This window comes from Balaenoptera ricei, chromosome 2, assembly GCF_028023285.1.
Source record: "Balaenoptera ricei isolate mBalRic1 chromosome 2, mBalRic1.hap2, whole genome shotgun sequence".
Classification (NCBI taxonomy): Eukaryota; Metazoa; Chordata; class Mammalia; order Artiodactyla; family Balaenopteridae; genus Balaenoptera; species Balaenoptera ricei.
In genome coordinates, this window is record NC_082640.1 from 30,873,316 (window position 1) to 30,892,797 (window position 19,482).

The following is a 19,482-nucleotide window of genomic DNA, read 5'->3' on the forward strand; positions in this document are numbered from 1 at the left end:
TAAGAGACCTAATGCAAGAACCACCCCGATGAGCCTAACACTTGGAACCATGAAAGATAAGTTTTAATCAGCAGTTTTAAGCTACTCAGTTTCAGGACGGTTTTCTAGGCTGCGATAGAACAGACAACGAGGACAGCATGTGCACTGGCCATGGGTGCTGCTGCACCAGTAACCCTAAAACAGGGGGCTGTGGCTTTAGGGCCAAGTGGTGGGCAGAGCTAGAGGGGCCTTAAAGAAACTGTCTCTGAGGAGCTGAACACTAATAGGAAGGAAAATGTTACTGGAAGTTGAAGAAAAGAGGACCCTTGTTAGGTGGTGCCAGAGATTTGGTAACCCTGTCACCCCAGGTAACACAGAAAATAGAAAGAGTCCCCAAAGAACTCACAGACTTAGCTGGGGGTGTCCGGGCAGAATGTGGAAAGAGACAGCCGACTTCTAACTGCCTGTGACAAAATACAAGAAGACAGAAACTAGAGAGAGCACTAATACGTTTCTGAGACAAATTTAGAGGAAATACAAAGGTGGCAGGACCTACCGGATTCAAAAATAAAACTTTCTCACCCTCAGACCCTCCCAGCAAAAGAGTCACAAGACTCTTGAGGACAAAGGTAAAATCTTAAGGGTGCGACTGTCTGCCCTTTGCAAAGACCTCGGAATGAGCTGAGTACCCAATGGGGCTTTAAGAGTCTTAGGACTGCGCTTTGTACACTCAGTTAAAGATGAGGCTTTTACATTTTTAAGTGTCATCTCCCAGCAGCCTCCCAGGCAGCCCTGGGTAGGGAAGGATCTGTCCCAGAAAGAGACGTAGGGATGGCTTTTATCTAAGCGTTGATTATAAACACTGTATGTAAAAGTGCCCCCCACACTCTTAAAGGAACTGTACTAGCTGGGATTGAAAGGGACAGAGACAGCACGAAAAGAAATGAGGTCTCTGGACCCCAACCTTCACAGAAGGAATCAGGCTGGGGACATTGAGAAAGCTGCTCAGAGGTCCACACAGGCAGGGAGGCTGACTCGGAACCAGGGCCCAGAGGGAAGAGAACTGAGTCCTGAATAACAAGCGTTTTCTGACCTTGGAGCAGGGAAGACGGGTGGGAATCAGGGTTTCGACAGATCACCGACCCCAGCACCTCCTTCTGCCCCCATTCCTTCCTGAGTGGGAATGTCCCCGGCCTCCTACTCCTCCATCATCATTTTATAATGTGGCGGGGTGGGGGGAGTGAGGTGGCCCACAGGTAACCTGTCTCTTTAGTCCACAGGTCTTACACTGACGGGAACTCTACACCTGAGAAGCCTCCTCTGCACCGAGATGAGTTACGAGCTTCTGCGCTGATGTGGTAACCAGAGGAGACTTGGCAGACCTTTTACTCAGCACTCAAACACAAAGGGCACAGCTGACTCTCCTCCAGCCTTTGGGGGTTGAAGACATAAAGAGCCACCAGACGCTCAGCTGGAAGCCCCGGGGGCCAGGCCCCGGACACAAGGGCAGTCTGTGTCTCATACAAACGCAAGCCCAGCCCTGACTGAGCTCAGTCTCTGCACTGAGGGCTTCTTCTTCCGTCTAGGCGATGGGTAACTGCTCAAGTGGGAGAAAACACCACCCGAAGCCTCTGCAGGTATGTTTACATACAATATCCAGCATAGAATAGAAAACAATCAGCTGTGGAAAGAGGCAAGACTGCGTACCAGAAAACCAGGAGAAGGCAAAGTCTCTGAGAGGTTTTTCTTTTTTGCATGGAAAGGCCGATTTCCTCAGACACGGATATCTGGGGGTTCAGAGTTCTTCACCTCATCTGTGTCTGCCAACCATTCCCCTTCCAAGCCTCAGAGACCCCCGTCCTTCCCACCAATGCCCTTACCTCAGCGGAAGAGACCACTGGGCTTACGTACATTAATGACTGTACAGTACTGCAACCCATAGGATCAGGCCTTGGGCCTGATCATCAGCCATGTCTGTCTTGCATCTATAAGAGATAAAAGATTCTTTTAAGGCCACCACAGAGGCATCCTATTTATTCTCCACACATTCCACCTCCAACCCAGGGAGTTCAAGGTGCCAGGGGCTGTGCTGATTTTCCAGCAAAGACAGCACACCCCAAACAGCAGCTGTGATGGCCATTACCACCAAGTGAAGTCTGACACCCTTCAAAGACTCTTCAGGTCTTACCTCCCTGCTCTCTGATCTCCTCCCATGGCTAAGCAGTGGCCAGTCCCTGTGGAAGGCATGCAGCCCACAGAGGTCAGCCTCCAGGCACACAGCCGAGAAGAGAAGGAAGGAAAGCAAGTCAGAGAGTAACCAGTACAGGCCGCGTACCTTCTCAGGAAGGCACTGCGGAAGGTGGTCCCCCCAACGAGAGGGACAAGCAAGGAAGAGGAAGACATGGGTCAGGGGAGAGGGGGCTCAGCACAGGAAAGACAGGAGGGGAGTAGCCAGGGCAATGACGAAAAGAAGTCCTAAGACATCAGTTGTCAAGAATCTTAGCAAGTCAATTCTGGAGGGAGAGGACCAAATTTGAAGAAAAAAAATTTACTTAGAGATTACCTGAATCATCAGAATACACTGCAAGGAGTTTCAGAGTTTTGATAGAAAGTTTAGGATGAATTAGTGATGGGCACATAGAAAACTGAGGAAATGAAAGTTTTAGGTAATTATTAATTACAGGAAAGACACAGAAAGTACAGAAAGGAAAAGTAATCCTAGTAGTCTGCCTGGGTCACCTCTGAACAATATCTACATAGTCCTAATGAAGACTTTCCACTCTATGAACTTGTCCTATTGTACAAGTAGCTATTTTACAAAATTGTTTTTTCACTCTTTGCTCTGGAGCTGCCAAATCACCCAGGAGTCACATAATAAACAATGGCGGGGGGCACCAGTGGTCCAGGGATCACATCCTGAGAAGCAATGATACTTCACAGTTTAGCATTCTGTGCCACACAGAACCCTTCCTCCTTCCTTCTCTCAGGGGGAGTTCCACACTTGGTCTGAAGTTTATCTTAGTATCCTACGTGCTCTAGAAACTTACATGGACAAGAGGTACATTTAATGAAGTCCAAGGATAAATGTAAATATTTAGGAAAAATACAAATTGTTTTAATGTTTTTAACTGAAGGCACAATGTGGCATTTCTCTTTGAGGTTCAAAATTCTTAGTATTATTAAAATAAAATTAATGGAAATGCTTGGCCATTTTACGATGAGAGAAAATAGTAAAATGTAAAATGGAGTTGAATAAGTATAGAATATTTTAAAAGTTAACTTACTCGTATGAAATCCGTAAGTGTATTATAAACAAAGGCTCCTCTGGGAAGAAAGAAACAGCTTCCAGGACTCAGATCATGGAAGAAGAAAAGTTCTTGTTCCTAGATGAAAACAATAATTGCATGTCATTTTCACTGTCGTTGCATAACATTTACTGTATACAAATGATACACTAGGAATAAAACATATACTCAGTTATTTCCGATTCTAATATTGACATTCCAAAGTCCCTCAGTACTGTACTTGAATCTAACTACATGTAACAGCACATGTAAAATTACAACTCATATTTATGGTTACTTAGCTTTGAACTTGGCTTTTATTTCACCTAGTATTTACTGCTGATTTCCTCCTCGGCACTTTGGAGTACAGATCTCATGGGGAGACATGGCTGGAGGTGGGCTCTGAGTGACGTGACATCAGCATGGCCGTCATGCTTAGAGCCCACCCTGGCGGCCACCACCACCCAGTGTCCGTCCTCATGCCACCTTGCACACTACCCAGCAGAGCCGAGGACATGGAGCTCCACAGCAAGTGCCTGGCCTGTCATGTAACAGCTCCTACATGGCAGGACTGAGAGTTAAACCCAGGTCTGCCTCCTTGCAGATCTTCTTTGTTTCTGCTCTGCTTCCCAAATACAAAGTATATTATCAAGTATACACAATTTTTTAAAAAAGGTTATTTTTATATCATGATAAAAATGAAAGGTGCAATTGTTTAAATCTAATAAAAAATACAAGAAGGAAAGAGGTTAGAAGACATTGGGGTAGGAGTGTGAAAGAACTCAGCAGCAAACCATGAGCGCCAGCAAAACAGAAGACAGGAGAGGAGGAGAAGAAGAAATGTTAGTTTTAAGACACCCTAGTTCTGAGACACGGTCGCAGGCCAGCTCAGCAGCGCTCAGCGCGGCGTACCTTCCCAATCCTCCTGTGATCCTGGGTCTTGGCCTCCTCCTGCAGCTTCTCCCAGGCTGTCATCATCTGGTCATCAGGAAAGGATATCCCGTAGACCCTCTGCAGCGTCTCCATTTCAGGGTTACCCTCCCAATATGTTGAGGAATTCTAAACATCAGAGATTTGGGTAAACACACCAAACCCTTGGTTACAAATAAAACTGCTCTGAAACATGTACAGTTGGTTCATACCAGGGGCCTGAGCTACCGTGGACTTTGGTATCAGCCGGGTATCCTGGAACCACTGCCCCGTGGATGCCAAGGGATGACTGTACACAATTCCTCACCCTAACATCAGCATAGCTTACTTAAAGATGAGTTTTTGTAGACTTGGAATCTTAAATTGTTTCTAACTAAACCTTCCCAGCCCAAATTATACCATTAATCAGTAAATTATGTAGTCAGTCTGCTGTGGATTCTAGGGATGAAAAGTAAGAAAGAAAGTGTGGAAATGAGGGAAGGCCAAGCACCGAGTGCATCACCCAGGAGAAGGCAGTGGAGGAAGAGGTGTGGGGACATGAAGGCCAGCCTTGCTGACTGTCATCACCCTTCCTCCACCTGTGAGAAAACCAAGGCCTGGGAAGGGCAGGACGGTGATGTCAGTCTCAGGCCTCCTGATTCCAGAGCGTGTTTTCTGCATCATACCACTCTATCCCTTTTTTTTCTCCGTTTCCTACAGTATGTTATTCTCACATGCACATAAACATTCTTGTTCACATTAGGGCAATTCAAGAAAACAATAGTATGCAGAACAATATTTTAATATAGATGAAAAAGAAATGTACTGTAACACTTATAGTAAGGTTAAATGATAAACAATTAAAGGCTACATATAATGTTCTAATTACCAAAATTCTAAAAAATTATATTATTTTTAGAAGCCCATATAAAAATTAAATATGAATGTAGTGTTTCTAAGAGGCATGGTGTTCAGGTTATAAAAGATATTATTGAACTACTGTCTTTTCTAGTTCATCTTAAGTTTACTATATTAAGAAAAAAATCAATCCTTACCTTGAAAATTTTTATCGCTTTAATTTTTCCAGTGTGGCTTACATGGGGGCCTTTACAAAGGTCAACTAGTGGACCACACCTGTAATGAAATATTTAAAACATGCCCAGGCACAGTTATAGCTTTTGGGACTATTCATTAGAAACCATGTTCTATGTTTTGGGGCAATGTTTAATTTAGGAACAACTTAATTTAAATTAATTTTTAATTTAAGGAGCAGGAAAGAGGCGATTCACCTAGTCTCAGATCCCAGCCTTCTCTCCTTGGCTCACATTCAAAAGCCACAGAATCATTGGAAAGAAACTGTGCAGACAGAGACACCACTTTTCATTGTCACACCCTAAGGCTCCTGAAAACCTTCACTGTCTTAAAATCAGATAGCCATTTCCCTGCTCTACACTAATTTTCAAAACCAAAATTATATGACAGTTATAAAAAATGCGTTAAGTTGATATTTTACTTTAAAAATAAACTTCACCAAACCCACAGAACGCACAACACCAACAGTGAAGCATGATATAAGCATCAGTGTAGATGGATTGTAACTCATTTCCCACCTCTGGTGGGTAATCTTGACCATGGGGAAGTTGTGCATATATGGGGGCAAGGGTGTATGGGAACTCTCTGCATCTTCTTCTAAATTTTGCTGCGAACCTAAACGGCTCTAAAAAATAAAGTCTACTTAAAAAGTAAATAAATTCAAGGGCTTTTGTTTGTTTGTTTTTAGGCCCCCTGATTTCATGACAAAATGTCTAATTGTCTCTTGGTTTAGAAAAACAGCATACCGACTTAACAACGTAAATCTCAGGCAAAGGTTTAGATCAGAGACGACACCGCTATTAAAGCACACGGGGCTGCAGCTGGGGACTCGCCTGCACCTATAATGAACAAGGGACCACCAAACCCTAACAAGCGCAGACTTTTCTCCAAGTACAGAAACATTAACAGAGTTAAGATACCAATAATGTGGGTCTAAGGTGACTTAACGTCAACCAATTTAAGGAAAATTTAGTAAAGAAAGAAAGTTGTTCCTTAACTATTCCAACCAATTTTAAGTATTTTTAAAGTTCACTGGTTAAAAAGTTAAAAATTACAATGAATACATAAAGGGACTGGATTATTCACCAAAGTACAATGAAGCTTTAAACATGAAAACATCATTTCTCTGAATGACCAGGCTTTAATGTATTGTTCTCTGTCCAAGATGGAGGTTGTAAGTCAATGCTCAGAGAAATGGAAAAAAATGCCTGATTAGCATGAAAGACTTTAATAAGCTAATCTTTAAATAATTCCATAGAAAAAAAAGCTGTTTATTTTCAAAAAATTAAATACAAGCCATTCCAATTGATAGAATAAGCATCAATGTTAACCTAAGTTAGAAAAAAAGACCCAAAATGTCAAGTATTAAAAGCCAGAAATTTAAAACTTAGCATATCTTTTCAATTTCTTCATTTATTTTTAAACTTTAAAATGATTATACTGACACTTATTTGTATTAGAGGTAATAAATAACAAAATCTTATCAGGTCATTGGAGAGCAGCAAAAATAAGATAAGCATGGTATCCACCTTCAGCATAAAACGGCCATGTGTTCATATTATCATTTAAGAAACGCAGTGTGGGGACCTCCCTGGTGGTGCAGTGGTTAGGAATCCACCTGCCAATGCAGGGGACATGGGTTTGAGCCCTGGTCCGGGAAGATCCCACACGCCATGGAGCAACTAAGCCCGTGCACCACAACTACTGAGCCTGCGCTCTAGAGCCCGTGAGCCACACCTACTGAGCTTGCGTGCCACAACTACTGAAGCCCACGTGCCTAGAGCCTGTGCTCCGCAACAGCCACCACAGTGAGAAGCCCGCGCATGGCAACGAAGAGTAGCCCTTGCTCACCGCAACTAGAGAAAGCCCACGTGCAGCAATGAAGACCCAACGCAGCCATAAATAAATAAATAAATAAATAAAATTAATTTTTTTAAAAAAAGAAATGCACTGTGCACAGCTGTGCATAAAGGGGGTACAATTTTACTCACAGTACAATTAAGTCAGAGAACCATAGTACTTGAATGTGGAAAGGAAGTTCCCTGTGGAGGATATTTGTGGTCGTACTTATACAGGGACCAGGTCTTCTCCGATGGGACCGTGAAGGCTACAGGCAGCCAGAGAGCAGGACACACAGGAACAGAGACGAGCAGTACCCACAAGGCAGCTGAACAAGTGGCCAGTAAAAGGGGTTGGGAGCCTAATGCCCAGCAAAACTAAGTGGTTTGGGTAGGGGCTCCCACTGGCCTCTGCTTCCCACCACTTCTTGTCTCACTGTGAGTCCGGCTGATGCCTGGAGGGTAACGCTCTTGGACCCCAAGCAGTGGAGGGCATGGTAAGAGGCAGAGAATCACTGCCCGAGGAGATGGCCCATGACAGCTCCCACCGCCCCTCAATAAGAATGTGGGAGGACAAACAGAATTCCTTTCCCTAACAGTCCCCCAAAATGTGAGGCCCTGAGAACACAGTCTTACTCACAGGGAGAAAGAGGCTGCTATAGCTAACATCCAGAACACAGAATGTGGGTTTTTAGTACCATCCTGATAAATACAAATGAGAAGATAACAATTCCCCTTTGGTGATAACATTTCAGAGTCCCCACCTACAGTAGTACTATACCAACCATGCCAATTTACAAATAGACCACCCACCAAAGACACACTTGCTACTGTTAATGCCTTCAGATGTACCACTGAGCAGTGTTTAAAATTCACACACATCTTACCTGTAAACTGTGGTCGTTGGCGTGTTAATCTTCTCCTTCAGGATGCGGCATTTAAATTTATTGTACTACAAAGAAAAATACATTTACATATTATCACACAAAATGTTTAAGTGGGAAAAAATGTTAACTTTTTTCAACACACACTGAATGGGCGTCTGCTATGTTCTAGGTGCTGAGACTGTGGGGATACAAAGAGCTGAGAGCCCAGAGCTGTGCCATCCAGGACGGGAGCCTACTGAGCATTTGAAATGCAACTGATCTGAAATGAGGTGCACCACAAGGGCAAAACACTGGATTTCAGAGGCATAATGTGAAAAGAAGAAAATAAAATAGCTCACTAATTACTTTTTATGTTGGTTACATGTTGAAGCAATATTTTTGATTTATTGGGTTAAATAAAATGTTATAAAAATTAATTTCATCTTTCTTTTACTGTTAAAAGGTGGCTACCAGAAAATTTAAGATGACATATGTGGCTGAGATTTGTGGATCTCATTATTGGACAGCACTGTTCTCGAAGATTCCAATTTTAACTACATGAAGTAAATAAAATTCTGAGGACATGTAAAAATTTAAAAAGGGAACCCTCCTGCACTGTTGGTGGGAATGTAAATTGATACAAGCCACTATGGAGAACAGTATGGAGGTTCCTTAAGAAACTAAAAATAGAATACCATATGGCCCAGCAATCCCACTCCCGGGCATATACCCAGAGAAAATCATAATTCAAAAAGATACATGTACCAAAATGTTCACTGCAGCACTATTTACAATAGCCAGGACATGGAAGCAACCTAAATGTCCATCAACAAATGAATGGATAAAGAAGATGTGGCACATATATACAATGGAATATTACTCAGCCATAAAAAGGAACGAAATTGAGTTATTTGTAGTGAGGTGGATGGACCTAGAATCTGTCATACAGAGTGAAGTAAGTCAGAAAGAGAAAAACAAATACTGTATGCTAACGCTTATATATGGAATTTTAAAAAGCGGTACTGATGAACCTAGTGGTAGGGCAAGAATAAAGACGCAGGTGTAGAGAATGGTCTTGAGGGCACAGGGAGGGGGTAAGCTGGGATGAAGTGAGAGAGTGACATGGACATATATACACTACCAAATGTAAAATGGATGGCTAGTGGGAAGTTGCTGCATAGCACAGGGAGATCAGCTCAGTGCTTTGTGATGACCTAGAGGGGTGGGATAGGGAGGGTGGGAGGGAGGCTCAAGAGGGAGGGGATATGGGGATATATGTATACATATAGCTGATTCACTTTGTTGTACAGTAGAAACTAACACAACATTGTAAAGCATTTTTACTCCAATAAAGATGTGAAAAAAAAAATTAGCAGAAAACCCCAAACAAAAGAGGAAAACCCAGAATTTTATATGGTATTATACATATTGCTGAATTCAATAGCCGGAGTACTAACAACACTCAGAATTAATCAGATTCATAAAACACACATATGAAACTATTCACCCGGCCCTTCACCTACCTATGTCTGCATTAAAAATTCAACCAACCCGTTGGGAACAATTTGGTGAGCAGTGGCCAATTATTTGTTAAAACCAGTCGTCTGTGTTAAATATTGTTCACGTTCCCGGCACGAAATCACCTTAAACAGGTCCAGCAGGGCCTCCTTGCTGACTTCCAACCTTTCGAAAGGCTGCTGCTCTTTGATGATGGCCTTGCACGCGGTCTCCAGCGCTGGCAGCTCTGTGCTGGACACGGCCCTGCAGGGAAAAGCAGCGAGAATCAGCACAGATTGCTCAGACATGACCTTAGACCTGTGGCCTTTGTCACCAGCTGACTAGCCTTCTACATCGAGGAACATGGTACTTTACTGTCCAGGACTTCAGAGGGTCAGTCATCCTTTCACACGGCAGGTAACCCTACTTCTCAAAGAGGGAGACGGAGGCGTCAGCTGATGAACTGCCCTCGGTTCTCTGAATAGCCCCGTTGGACACTCCCCAGCTGGACCGCAAGCTCCTCCGGGGCCTGATCATCTGGGCAGTCTTCCTCATTCTTCACACGTTTACGGTTTTGTTCAAAAGCGTAGTGTGGAGTATGCGCCATGCCCCTGCCCTAGACCAGGAGATCCAGGCTGGGAGGAAGCTCTGAGAGCGTGAACTGCAGGTCAGCCGGCCTCCGCTGGGCAGCCCCGGCTCCTCTCAGAAACCCCTGTCTGTGCTCACACCCCTCCAGCCCTGTGGGCCACCTGCATTCCTCAAACAAGCCGCACACACCGTAACCCAGGGCTGTCCCACAGAGGCCTGGGACGTTCTTCCCCCACCAGCCTCAGAGCTCGCTCCCTTCCTCCCTCCGCCCCACTCTTGCTTCAAGGTCACTGAGCTCTCAGCTGACCGTCTGCCTGCTCAGGCCCCCACCTTCCTCTTCCTTTCACAGCCCTCACCACCTCGTCACCTCCGACAGCAGACAGCTGTGTGTCTGTCTATGTCTGTCTCCCCCAGCCAGACTGCTGAGCCCACGAGGACAGGCTGATCTGTTCAGTGCGGAGTCAGCAGCACCAAGCCCGGAGCACACAGGAGGCGTCAACACATCCTGCGGAATGACTCCTGGTGGGGGGGTGTCCAAACAGGGGACTACGCTGCACAGGCTGGGAGCAGGAGCTGCAGAGTGCCGGGCGCTCGGTTAGGGACGGGTCACTTTGGCAGTGTGGAGGTGGCAGATGGCGGGAAAATGTACCACGGTCGTCCAGGCAAGGACAATGGGGGTCTATGTTAAGGCAGAAGGTGGGGGAGAACTACTTAGGGGATAAAACTGGCAGAACTGGATGGAGTGACTGAGGGGGCGGGGTAGGGGGTGGCAAGGAGCAGGGTGGGCTTGGGAGGACCCTCAGGTTCTGGTTTGAGAGCTGGTGGTTTCCTTAAGGGCGACGAGGGATATGGAGAAGGAGGTGGGCCGGGGCTGGGCCTGCTGCTCGTGATTTCAAGCACAGATCTACTTGAGGAACGTGAGGCCTCTGCGAACCAGCCCCTTTGGCACCAGCTGTGGGACCTGTGTGGCAGGGGTGGACAGCGCCCTTGACTGTCACGGTGCAGAGCTGAACTATGTTCTCTCCAGGGATTAACCCTACAACTCTGGTCCGAATTAGTAGTTTGCCCTAGCCAAGTCTCAGGTTACATAAATAGCATATCACATCCTTCTCAAGAAAAGAAAGAAAACAATTTGAGAAGTTACCCTTGAATCTAAACTCATAAAAAATAATACTGTTCATAAATGGTGACCTAATCTATAATCACATTCTGCAATAGGTATTCACACTACACTAATGTGTAACCACTATAAACACATGCACTCAGAGGCATTACCTGTCTTCGAGGAACATGTCGTCGTAGAACCCGCAGTCGGTGGGTGGCCCACAGCACAGGAGGCCCCCGTAGCGGAGCTCCAGGGCTTCCCCGAGGACGTGGGCACTGGAGTGCCAGTACACCTGCGGGCAGGACAGAGGCCGCGGCCACGACCACGGGTCACAGGAAGCCGTCAGGCAGACAAGAGGACAAGCGAGCACGTGGATACAGTGTAAGGGGACAGACACTGGGACACAAGGCAGCATCAGTCTCTGGTGACTGCTGACGCGAGATGCTTCCTGAGCCCTCCCTGGAACCCCCGGCAGCTGGCTGCTTGGTTCTAACACGCAGCTGCTGCTCTGTGTGGCACTGAAGCCCAGCTCCTGCACCGCTTCCTTCTGTGCCTTAACCACCAAGCAGAGCAGCCGCCCAGAGCAGGTCCGGGCCCAGCACAGAGGAACGCCAGGGAGTGCCGGGCATGGGCCCCCTTCCTCCTCCTCCTCCGGGCAGCCTCTCGGAGTCAGATTCGAGGCCACAGCGGCTGCTCATGACATCGCTCACGTTAACAAGATTCTGCGTCTACACAGCAGTCTTCACGTGCTGAATAGCACGTGGCTGTGGAAGTTTGAAAGATAACTCAAGACAGAGGGGTCACTGAGGACTGTCTGCTGGCTGCCGGGGTCCCCTGGGCAGGGTGTACATTAGTCAATTCACTGCAGTCCAAGGGCCAGTCATTAGCTCTACAAGTTCAGAAAGTTGATTGGGTTTTGAATTACCAAGGAATCAATGGTTTATGGATACATTAAAACTAACCAGTCACCAAATATCAATAAATATAGATGCCAAAGGAACAAGACAATCGAGTCCTCTGGCAGCACTTTCCTTAATTAAATAGGAAGCAAATTGCAATTAGAAAGCTGTCTGAGATAATAAACCGGAGTAGAGGGAGTTAGCTGATTGAGCAGGCTCTGTGCAATCCCGACCCGCGGCACCAGGCCTAGAGGGTCAGTCCTTGGGGCAGAGCCCTCTGCTTGGGATGGTACAGGATGGCAGGCTGGCTGCCAGCGTCAGCCCAAGTACCTTCTTTGGTGCATTGTGCACACCTGGAAATTGCCTGAGCCAAACACTGTGTTAGGTGCTGGAGACACAAGAGAGAAAGAAATGAGAGCCGCCGGCCTCGTGCGGTTTGCAGCCTAGTGGGGGAGAGGGCAGGCAACAAACCTCTAAGTGCATCATCGCAAGACGAGAAGAGTATTTAAAAGAAGATGAACAGGGTGCTGTAATCAAGAATCACAGCGAAGGCCCTGTATTCACAGCGTGGTTAGGGTTGGGGGGATGTACCACTCAGCAGCTTGAGGAAGGCTGACAGGTAAGAACAGGCCAGTGACCATGCAGGCCTTGGAGAGGGATTTGAGTTTTATTCTAATGCAGTGGGATGTATTAAAAGGTTTTAAGCAGAAAAGAAATGACTGAATTTACATTTAAAACATCGTGCATCACAGAACTAGCAGCTTGGGTTCTTACATACGTCTGGTTTTGTTTACACCTCAGATAAGTACCTTGTTTACACCTCAGATAAGTACCTATCCTTTCTGAGCATGAGGCCCCAGCAGCACATCGCTGACTGCTCCTGGGACTTTGGCAAAGATTTAGAGCAGAATGAATACCCACATACATTCTCCTGCTGGACAGCATGCTTGCAAAAGGAAATATCTATTAGATACATTTTAAACTTGAAAGCTCTACCATTTTATAAAATGCTCCTTGTTTCTGGTGCGCGTATTTATCAACTTTACATGAACATTCTTGCTGTCACTTTCGACATGAATTTACCTAGAGGGTGGGGACTATTTACTTTCATATGTTACATCATGCACTAAAAAGTCTTGTAAATAGAAGCATCTTTTAAAATAGAAGTTTAAGAGTTTGCTATACAAAGGAGACGAATTTTTCTGTAAAGTAAAAAATGCTTTACAAAATCATTAATTTTATCATCTTGCAGATCTGAGTTTTCTAGATTTGCTTTTCTAGGATTTCTTTTTCATGGATATGCATTAAATATTCATAAATGGGTTTATGCTCAAAATCTTAATATGTTCATAGTAACAGGAAAATAAAATCCAAGAACAACAAAAAAAGTCTCTGTTACTAAATTACACTAAAAGAAGCATCAAGAGCTTGGAAAAGTTACTGAACCATCCTGAGCCTGTGTACTATTAACACGGTACCTGTGTGAAAAGGTAAGTGCAGACTCAGGGAGATAACGTACACAAGGGGCTGGGGCTGGTGCCTGGCACGGAACATTCTCATTTTCATAAACAACCACAAGTATTTTGGAAGCCCTGCAATGTGACACCAGGTGCCATGTTAGTATCAGGGTAGGCAGAGGGGTGGGCTGATGAGACCCTCTAGAAACATTCCCCAAGATAATATGATAAATAAGTTTTCTCTTTCATGATGTCACTAAACACAGGGGGAAAGAACTCCAAAGAGGCCAACCCCTCCATGGAACATTAAGTTTGGTAGCTCCCCCGTCCCCCCACCCAAACACCTGACAGACTGAAAGCCTGCAGCAGCCCACTGTTAAAGCGTCTGTTAAAGAGCAGTGTCCGCAGGTCAACCAAGAGCCAGCTAGTGTGGGAAAGTGCTCAGGTCTTGGCAGGATTCCGCCCTCAGGAGAGGGTTAAAAGTAACTGCCGGGCCAGCTACCATGGCTGCTCCTACTTGACTTCTCCGGAGGCTGACACCACCCGAAAGTGTCTAGTTGTTTATTTCCTTGCTCACCACCCCTCCCACCAGTGAACTCTCTGTAGCAGGAGCCTCTGCCGCCCCACAAGGTCTGGCACGTGCACCCAACAGCTTAGATACTGTTCAGCTGACTGAGGGAATCAATACATGTTCACAAGTTCTGGGGCAACAGTTGGCATATAGTTAGGTGACAGTTGTTTGGGTTAGATCTTAAGTGAGAAAAACAAAATAATACATATAAGCTATGTATTTCATTTAAAAATTGCTCTTTCTGAGTCACTTTTAAATATGGTGTTATTAATATTATATTTATTAAACACCAACATATGCATTTTAAACCGTAGAAGGCCACAAAACCCATCATTCTTGACTTCAGTATGTGGCTTCATAATTACATAATATAATTGATAACATAAATAGCCAAAGTATGGTGGGTTGGTCTTTAAACACTTACAGCTTGGGCTTCCTTGTCCTCAAACATGAGCAGCTCTAGGGTGGAGTCCCCTTCCAGCGGACGGTCCAGGTCCCACAGCTCCCCATTCACTTTGGCTATCACTGTGCTTTCCGCCAGCTCCTGACTGGTGAGAGAATAGTCACGTGGACGTTAACGCATCACAGGCTAAAACAAAAGATGAAAATGATTTCCAGGGTTTCTTTCTTTAGTGGAAAGTACAAATGTAAACTAATAGGATAGATTTTTAAAAATTTTGTAACACTTATTTTAAGTACAAAAGTAATAAGATACATTCACTGTAAAAACTCAGAAAACAGAGAATGCACAGAATAAAATAAAAATCATATAAATCTCACCACCCAGAGATCACCACTCATAACATTCTGGCACATGTTTTTCCAGTCTTTATCTATACCCGCCCCTCCTTCACACAGCACACACACACACACACAAAGTACACAACCCCATCATAAAAAAACATGGTTGCCTACATAATTTTCTTCACAACCATGCCATCAGACAGACTCCCAGAACATTCTGGAAGGACCACACTGATTAAGGAAGCCTCCTCCTGCACACCAGGTCGTTGTGTGCTTATCAGAGCGTACACTGCACAGACATCCGTGCACAGGCGGCTTTGTTCTTTGGTGATTTTTCTGGGAATAGGCCTTTGGAAGTAAAATTATTAGGTCAAAGAGCATGTGCCTCTGAAGGACTGCTGATAAATATTGTCTGAATGTACCACTTCCACGCACCCTGATTTTTTCAAACTTTGCCAATGTGATGTTGGTTGTTTTAATTTGATTTATTGGATTATAAATGTTTACTGGCCAGTTTACGTTTATGAATTGTCCATGTCCTTCGCCTATTTTCTACTGAGGTGTTGATCCTTTTCCTTTGTGTGTGTGTGTGTGTGTGTGTGTGTGTGTGTGTGTGTCTGTCTTTTCATTAACATTTATTGTTTGAAAATTACTGACAAAAATAACATGTTAAGAGAAGAGACGTATAAAGCACAGAAAAGCACAAAGAAAAAAAATCACCCTCTGGACTTCCCTGACGGTCTAGTGGTTAAGACTTCCTGCTTCCAACGCAGGGGGCACAGGTTCGATCCCGGGTTGGGCAACTATGATCCCACATGCGCGGCCAAAAAAAAAATTCACCCTCAATCCAGTCACCCAGAAATCACTGTTAACATTTGCTGTCCATCTTGCCATTTTTTGGATATATACATACACCAACGTAAAAATTTTAATAGTATTACTCTTTATGTTATATGATAACCTATTTTTTAAACTTAACAATAAACCATGACATTTTCCCCAACAGCAAATAGACTTGTAAAACATGCTATTTGACAGCTGCAGTAGAACTAAGATTTGCTTAATGAACCCACTATTGCTGGGATTTGGGTTATTTCTTTGTGGGTTTTGGTTTTTCTTGTTTTATTTTGACAATGACAAATAAAGCTGCAATGGACATTCTTGAACATACATCTCAGTTCCTGATTTTTCCTCAGGAAAAATTCTAGAAGTAAAACTACTGAGTCAAGGGATAAGCACTTTTAATGACTTTAATTGGACTATATTACCAAATTTTCCTATCAGGAGAGGGTCCCAAAATACCTTTCTCTGTGCTCTCACCTTCAGGAGTACAAAATTGTGTCATCTTGACAATGTAACGTTTTCATTTGCATTTCTGTGAGTAACTTGAGCAGGGGCACAGCACTGTGGTTAACAGCACACACTCTAGGGTCAGGCCAACCTGGGGTTAAACACGGGACAATTTACTCAGCTTTTCTAAGCCTCGGTTTCCTCATCAGCAAGGTGGGAATTACAGGACCTTCCTCATATATTTATCCTAAGGATTAAGTAAGGTGTACTCATAATAAGAACTTAATACACGTTCAGGATTGTTATCAGTGGAGTAGAATTTTATCTTCACCTTTGCTGGCCGTGCCAGGCTGCTAAGGGCTCCTCAAGCCCATTCTCTCTGTCCTCTACAGTCAGTGCCTGGCCGTCCTTGCAGCAGGAGGTAGCCACGTGGCTTAGGTGGAGGCAGAAGCGGTGTCCAGCACTGCCAGATCTCAGCCTTAACACCATGCAGGGCAACTGTCCATCCGGCCCTCTGTAGATGGAGCACACATGCTACGACCTTTGGACCATACGGACAAGGGAACACTGTACCAGACCACCCAACAGCCAGATGGAAGGAATTTAGGTCCCCAAATAAATGTATGGAGAAGCGCTGCCTGCCAGCCTGGACCCCGCACCCCCAGACTGCTGTCAGAGAGGCTCTGGTCGTATTTAAGGCACTAAGTTTTCTGTGGCCTGTTGCAGCAGCTTAGCCTGTGTCTTAACTAACGCAGAAATAAGGGCCTGCAAGTGAGTAACAAAAACAAATCATCCGGCATTGGCTTAGCGGATGGGCGGTGGGTTACACAGAAAGAGATACTCAGACATGGAAAGCCAATAACCCTGTTACAGCATAACAAAGTGTCTCCTAAGACTTGCAGGCAAATAATGTGCTTACGATGCCTGTAGCACATGAGTAAACGGTTATACAAAGGCAAACGCTGGGATACACTGGGTAACTCTCGTGGCTTTTAACAAAATACTACCAGGCCAAGATAAGCTCAGACGGTATTTGTCCCCTTGCGAGGGAGGCTCTCTCCACACACGGCCTGTAAGCCAAACTGACTGGGAGCTCAGAAGTGTGAGGCTGTGCAAGATGCAGAAACAATCTTCTGTCCCAAAGAGCAGGAGGAACAGGCACTGACAGCCCTTCTCAAAGGCCACACAGAGACAGACAACACAGGCTGGTCCAACTACAAGGATCAGAGTAAGGGAGCCGCCTGCCCCCAACCTCGGGTTTTGTCTGATCTCAGCCCATTTAACTGATGGAGAGAGGAACAAGCAAAGGGCAAAGGCCAGGGAATAAAAGGGTGAGAAGTCTCTGTCTAGGAGAAATCTTCAGTATGGTTACTTTCATGGGAAACTGATTAGAAGCTTCTAGTTAGAAGGCTACTACGGTTAACTGCTTGAGGGAATTGTTTTGCCAAACAAACTACAAGCCCAGCTTACAAGTACCCGCGACCGATCCTCACGGGAGCCCTGAGCCCCACGTGTGCACCAGCCTGAGCCGCACCAGCAAACCTCGCGGCCTCCACGATGAACAACTGCCCGCACTTCAGATGCGGCAAGTGAGGGCGAGGGACAACGGCAAGCCCTCCAAATTGCAAAATCAGGGCCGACAGAGGGCGGTGGACAAGAGAGCTGCTCCCAGAGGACAAAGGGTGGCCAGACGGTTTGACCCGAGCCCCACCCACGGCCAGGCTGCAGACAAGATCTGGGGGCTCCTGAGCACCACTGTCTGCCGCATCACTCCTCTTTTTTCCAAATGACACTTTAATCGTGATTGTGTTTATCCCACCACTATACACACGTGGCGTGGGCAGCCTCATCTATCAGTTTACCTGCTGCTAGAGCGCGAGCAGCCAGCCAGTGGGGGTGTTGTGTGCTTCACCTGAAAATCCTGGGCTTTCTGCTGACAGGGCCTGGAGTGGTCTTGCCGGGAGAGTGAGGGAGTGTGGGGGATGATGCACGGCAGATGCTCACAGGTGTCTGGAGGTCCCAGCGGCAGGCTGCGGCGGACGCTGTCCCCAAGACCATCCTTGCTCTCTCCTGTGGTGAGAGTGCCTGGGCTGGACACGTGGCCAGCCAGAAGGAGCTACGTTTCCATTCTCTTACAGGCGGCGTGTCTGTGTGACTAAGCGTGAGCTAACAGGCTGTAGGTGGGAATTAAACGTGCTGCTCCAGGGTCTTGGCCTCAAAGCACCCTTGCTCTCCAGCCGCTCTTCCCCTGCCTGCAAGCAGGTCCATGGGTGTGACCCAGCCTCCACCCCTAGACGTGGACAAACCCTACCTAAGGGGACGGCAGAGCGACAAGATGTGGGGATCTTGGGTCCATAAAGGACTGCCTAGATCAGAGACGCCCACCAGCCTGGCCACCACGAGTCTGTCAGGGGAGAATGTGGCGTCTGCCTTATTTAAGCCATGATCTCTAGGGGCTCTTTCCTGCAGCAGTTTAGTCAGAAGCCCCTGGGGGCTCCTGGAAACCCAGATGACTAACTGATTCAGGAAGTGTGGGATGGGGCCCGAGAATCTGCTCTTCCATCAAGTTCCCAGGGGATGCTAATGCTGCTGGTTTGGGGACCACATTCCGAGAACTACTCTTCAATGAACTACTATGAACTGTCCTTTGCTCATTTTTTCTGCTGGGGTATTTCCTTGGGATAAATGGCTATGTATAGAATGACTGGATCCAAGGGTTGGGGTTTGCACATTTAAGAAAGAGACTGCGCCTCTGCATCCACCCTCCAGCAGCGCCATTTCCCCAAAATCATATCAATATTAACTATTATTCATAAATCTTTGACAGACCAATAGATAATACACAATTACTTTAATTTGCATTTCTAAGACTATCTTTTCCTCCTTTTTATGCGTCATTTTTACGCATAGCCATTTTTTCTAAGTGTTTTTGACTCTGTCTTTTCCTTAATGATTTGTACCTTACATGTTACACTCAGGAAGGCCGACACTCCCTCAGAGCAGGGAAAATCATCTATGCAATCAAGTCTCAGGAAACCAAGGGAACAGTCAGTATCATTTAATTTAATAAAACTATTATTTTTAACTTTATTTTTATAACCATACACCTTGCTGCACCCTTACTTATTTTAATAGTTTTTCAGTTAATACTCTTCTCTAATTCACTTTTTTAGTTTCCTCCTTGTTTAACTGTTCTTTTTCTAACTTCCTGAGTTGAATTCTTGGTCATTTCATTTTTTCTTATTCAATAATAAAAGCCTTCAACACTATAAATCTGTTCCTGATCACCACTTCAGATGTATTACATAGATTTTGAAATATATTCTCCTCATTAGAAGTATTTTCTAAGAATACTCCTTTTTT

At 45.3% G+C, this 19,482-nt stretch overlaps 1 protein-coding gene across 8 annotated transcripts in view; it reads right to left on the reverse strand.

Annotated features, from left to right (window-relative positions):
* The window catches only part of TARS3 (threonyl-tRNA synthetase 3), a 50,763-nt gene that overhangs the window by 27,213 nt on the left and 4,068 nt on the right, over nt 1-19,482 (reverse strand). For all 8 annotated transcript variants that reach the window (XR_009500708.1, XR_009500703.1, XR_009500707.1 and 5 more), the window contains exons 4-10: nt 14,510-14,633; nt 11,329-11,450; nt 9,612-9,729; nt 7,990-8,054; nt 5,228-5,306; nt 4,176-4,322; nt 3,264-3,362 (exon numbers count right to left, since the gene is read on the reverse strand). Coding sequence is in view for 2 of the 8 variants with exons in the window: in XM_059912286.1 (XP_059768269.1) it covers nt 3,264-3,362; nt 4,176-4,322; nt 5,228-5,306; nt 7,990-8,054; nt 9,612-9,729; nt 11,329-11,450; nt 14,510-14,633 (754 nt within the window). In the remaining 6 variants the exon portion in view is untranslated. The remainder of the gene's footprint in view (nt 1-3,263; nt 3,363-4,175; nt 4,323-5,227; nt 5,307-7,989; nt 8,055-9,611; nt 9,730-11,328; nt 11,451-14,509; nt 14,634-19,482) is intronic.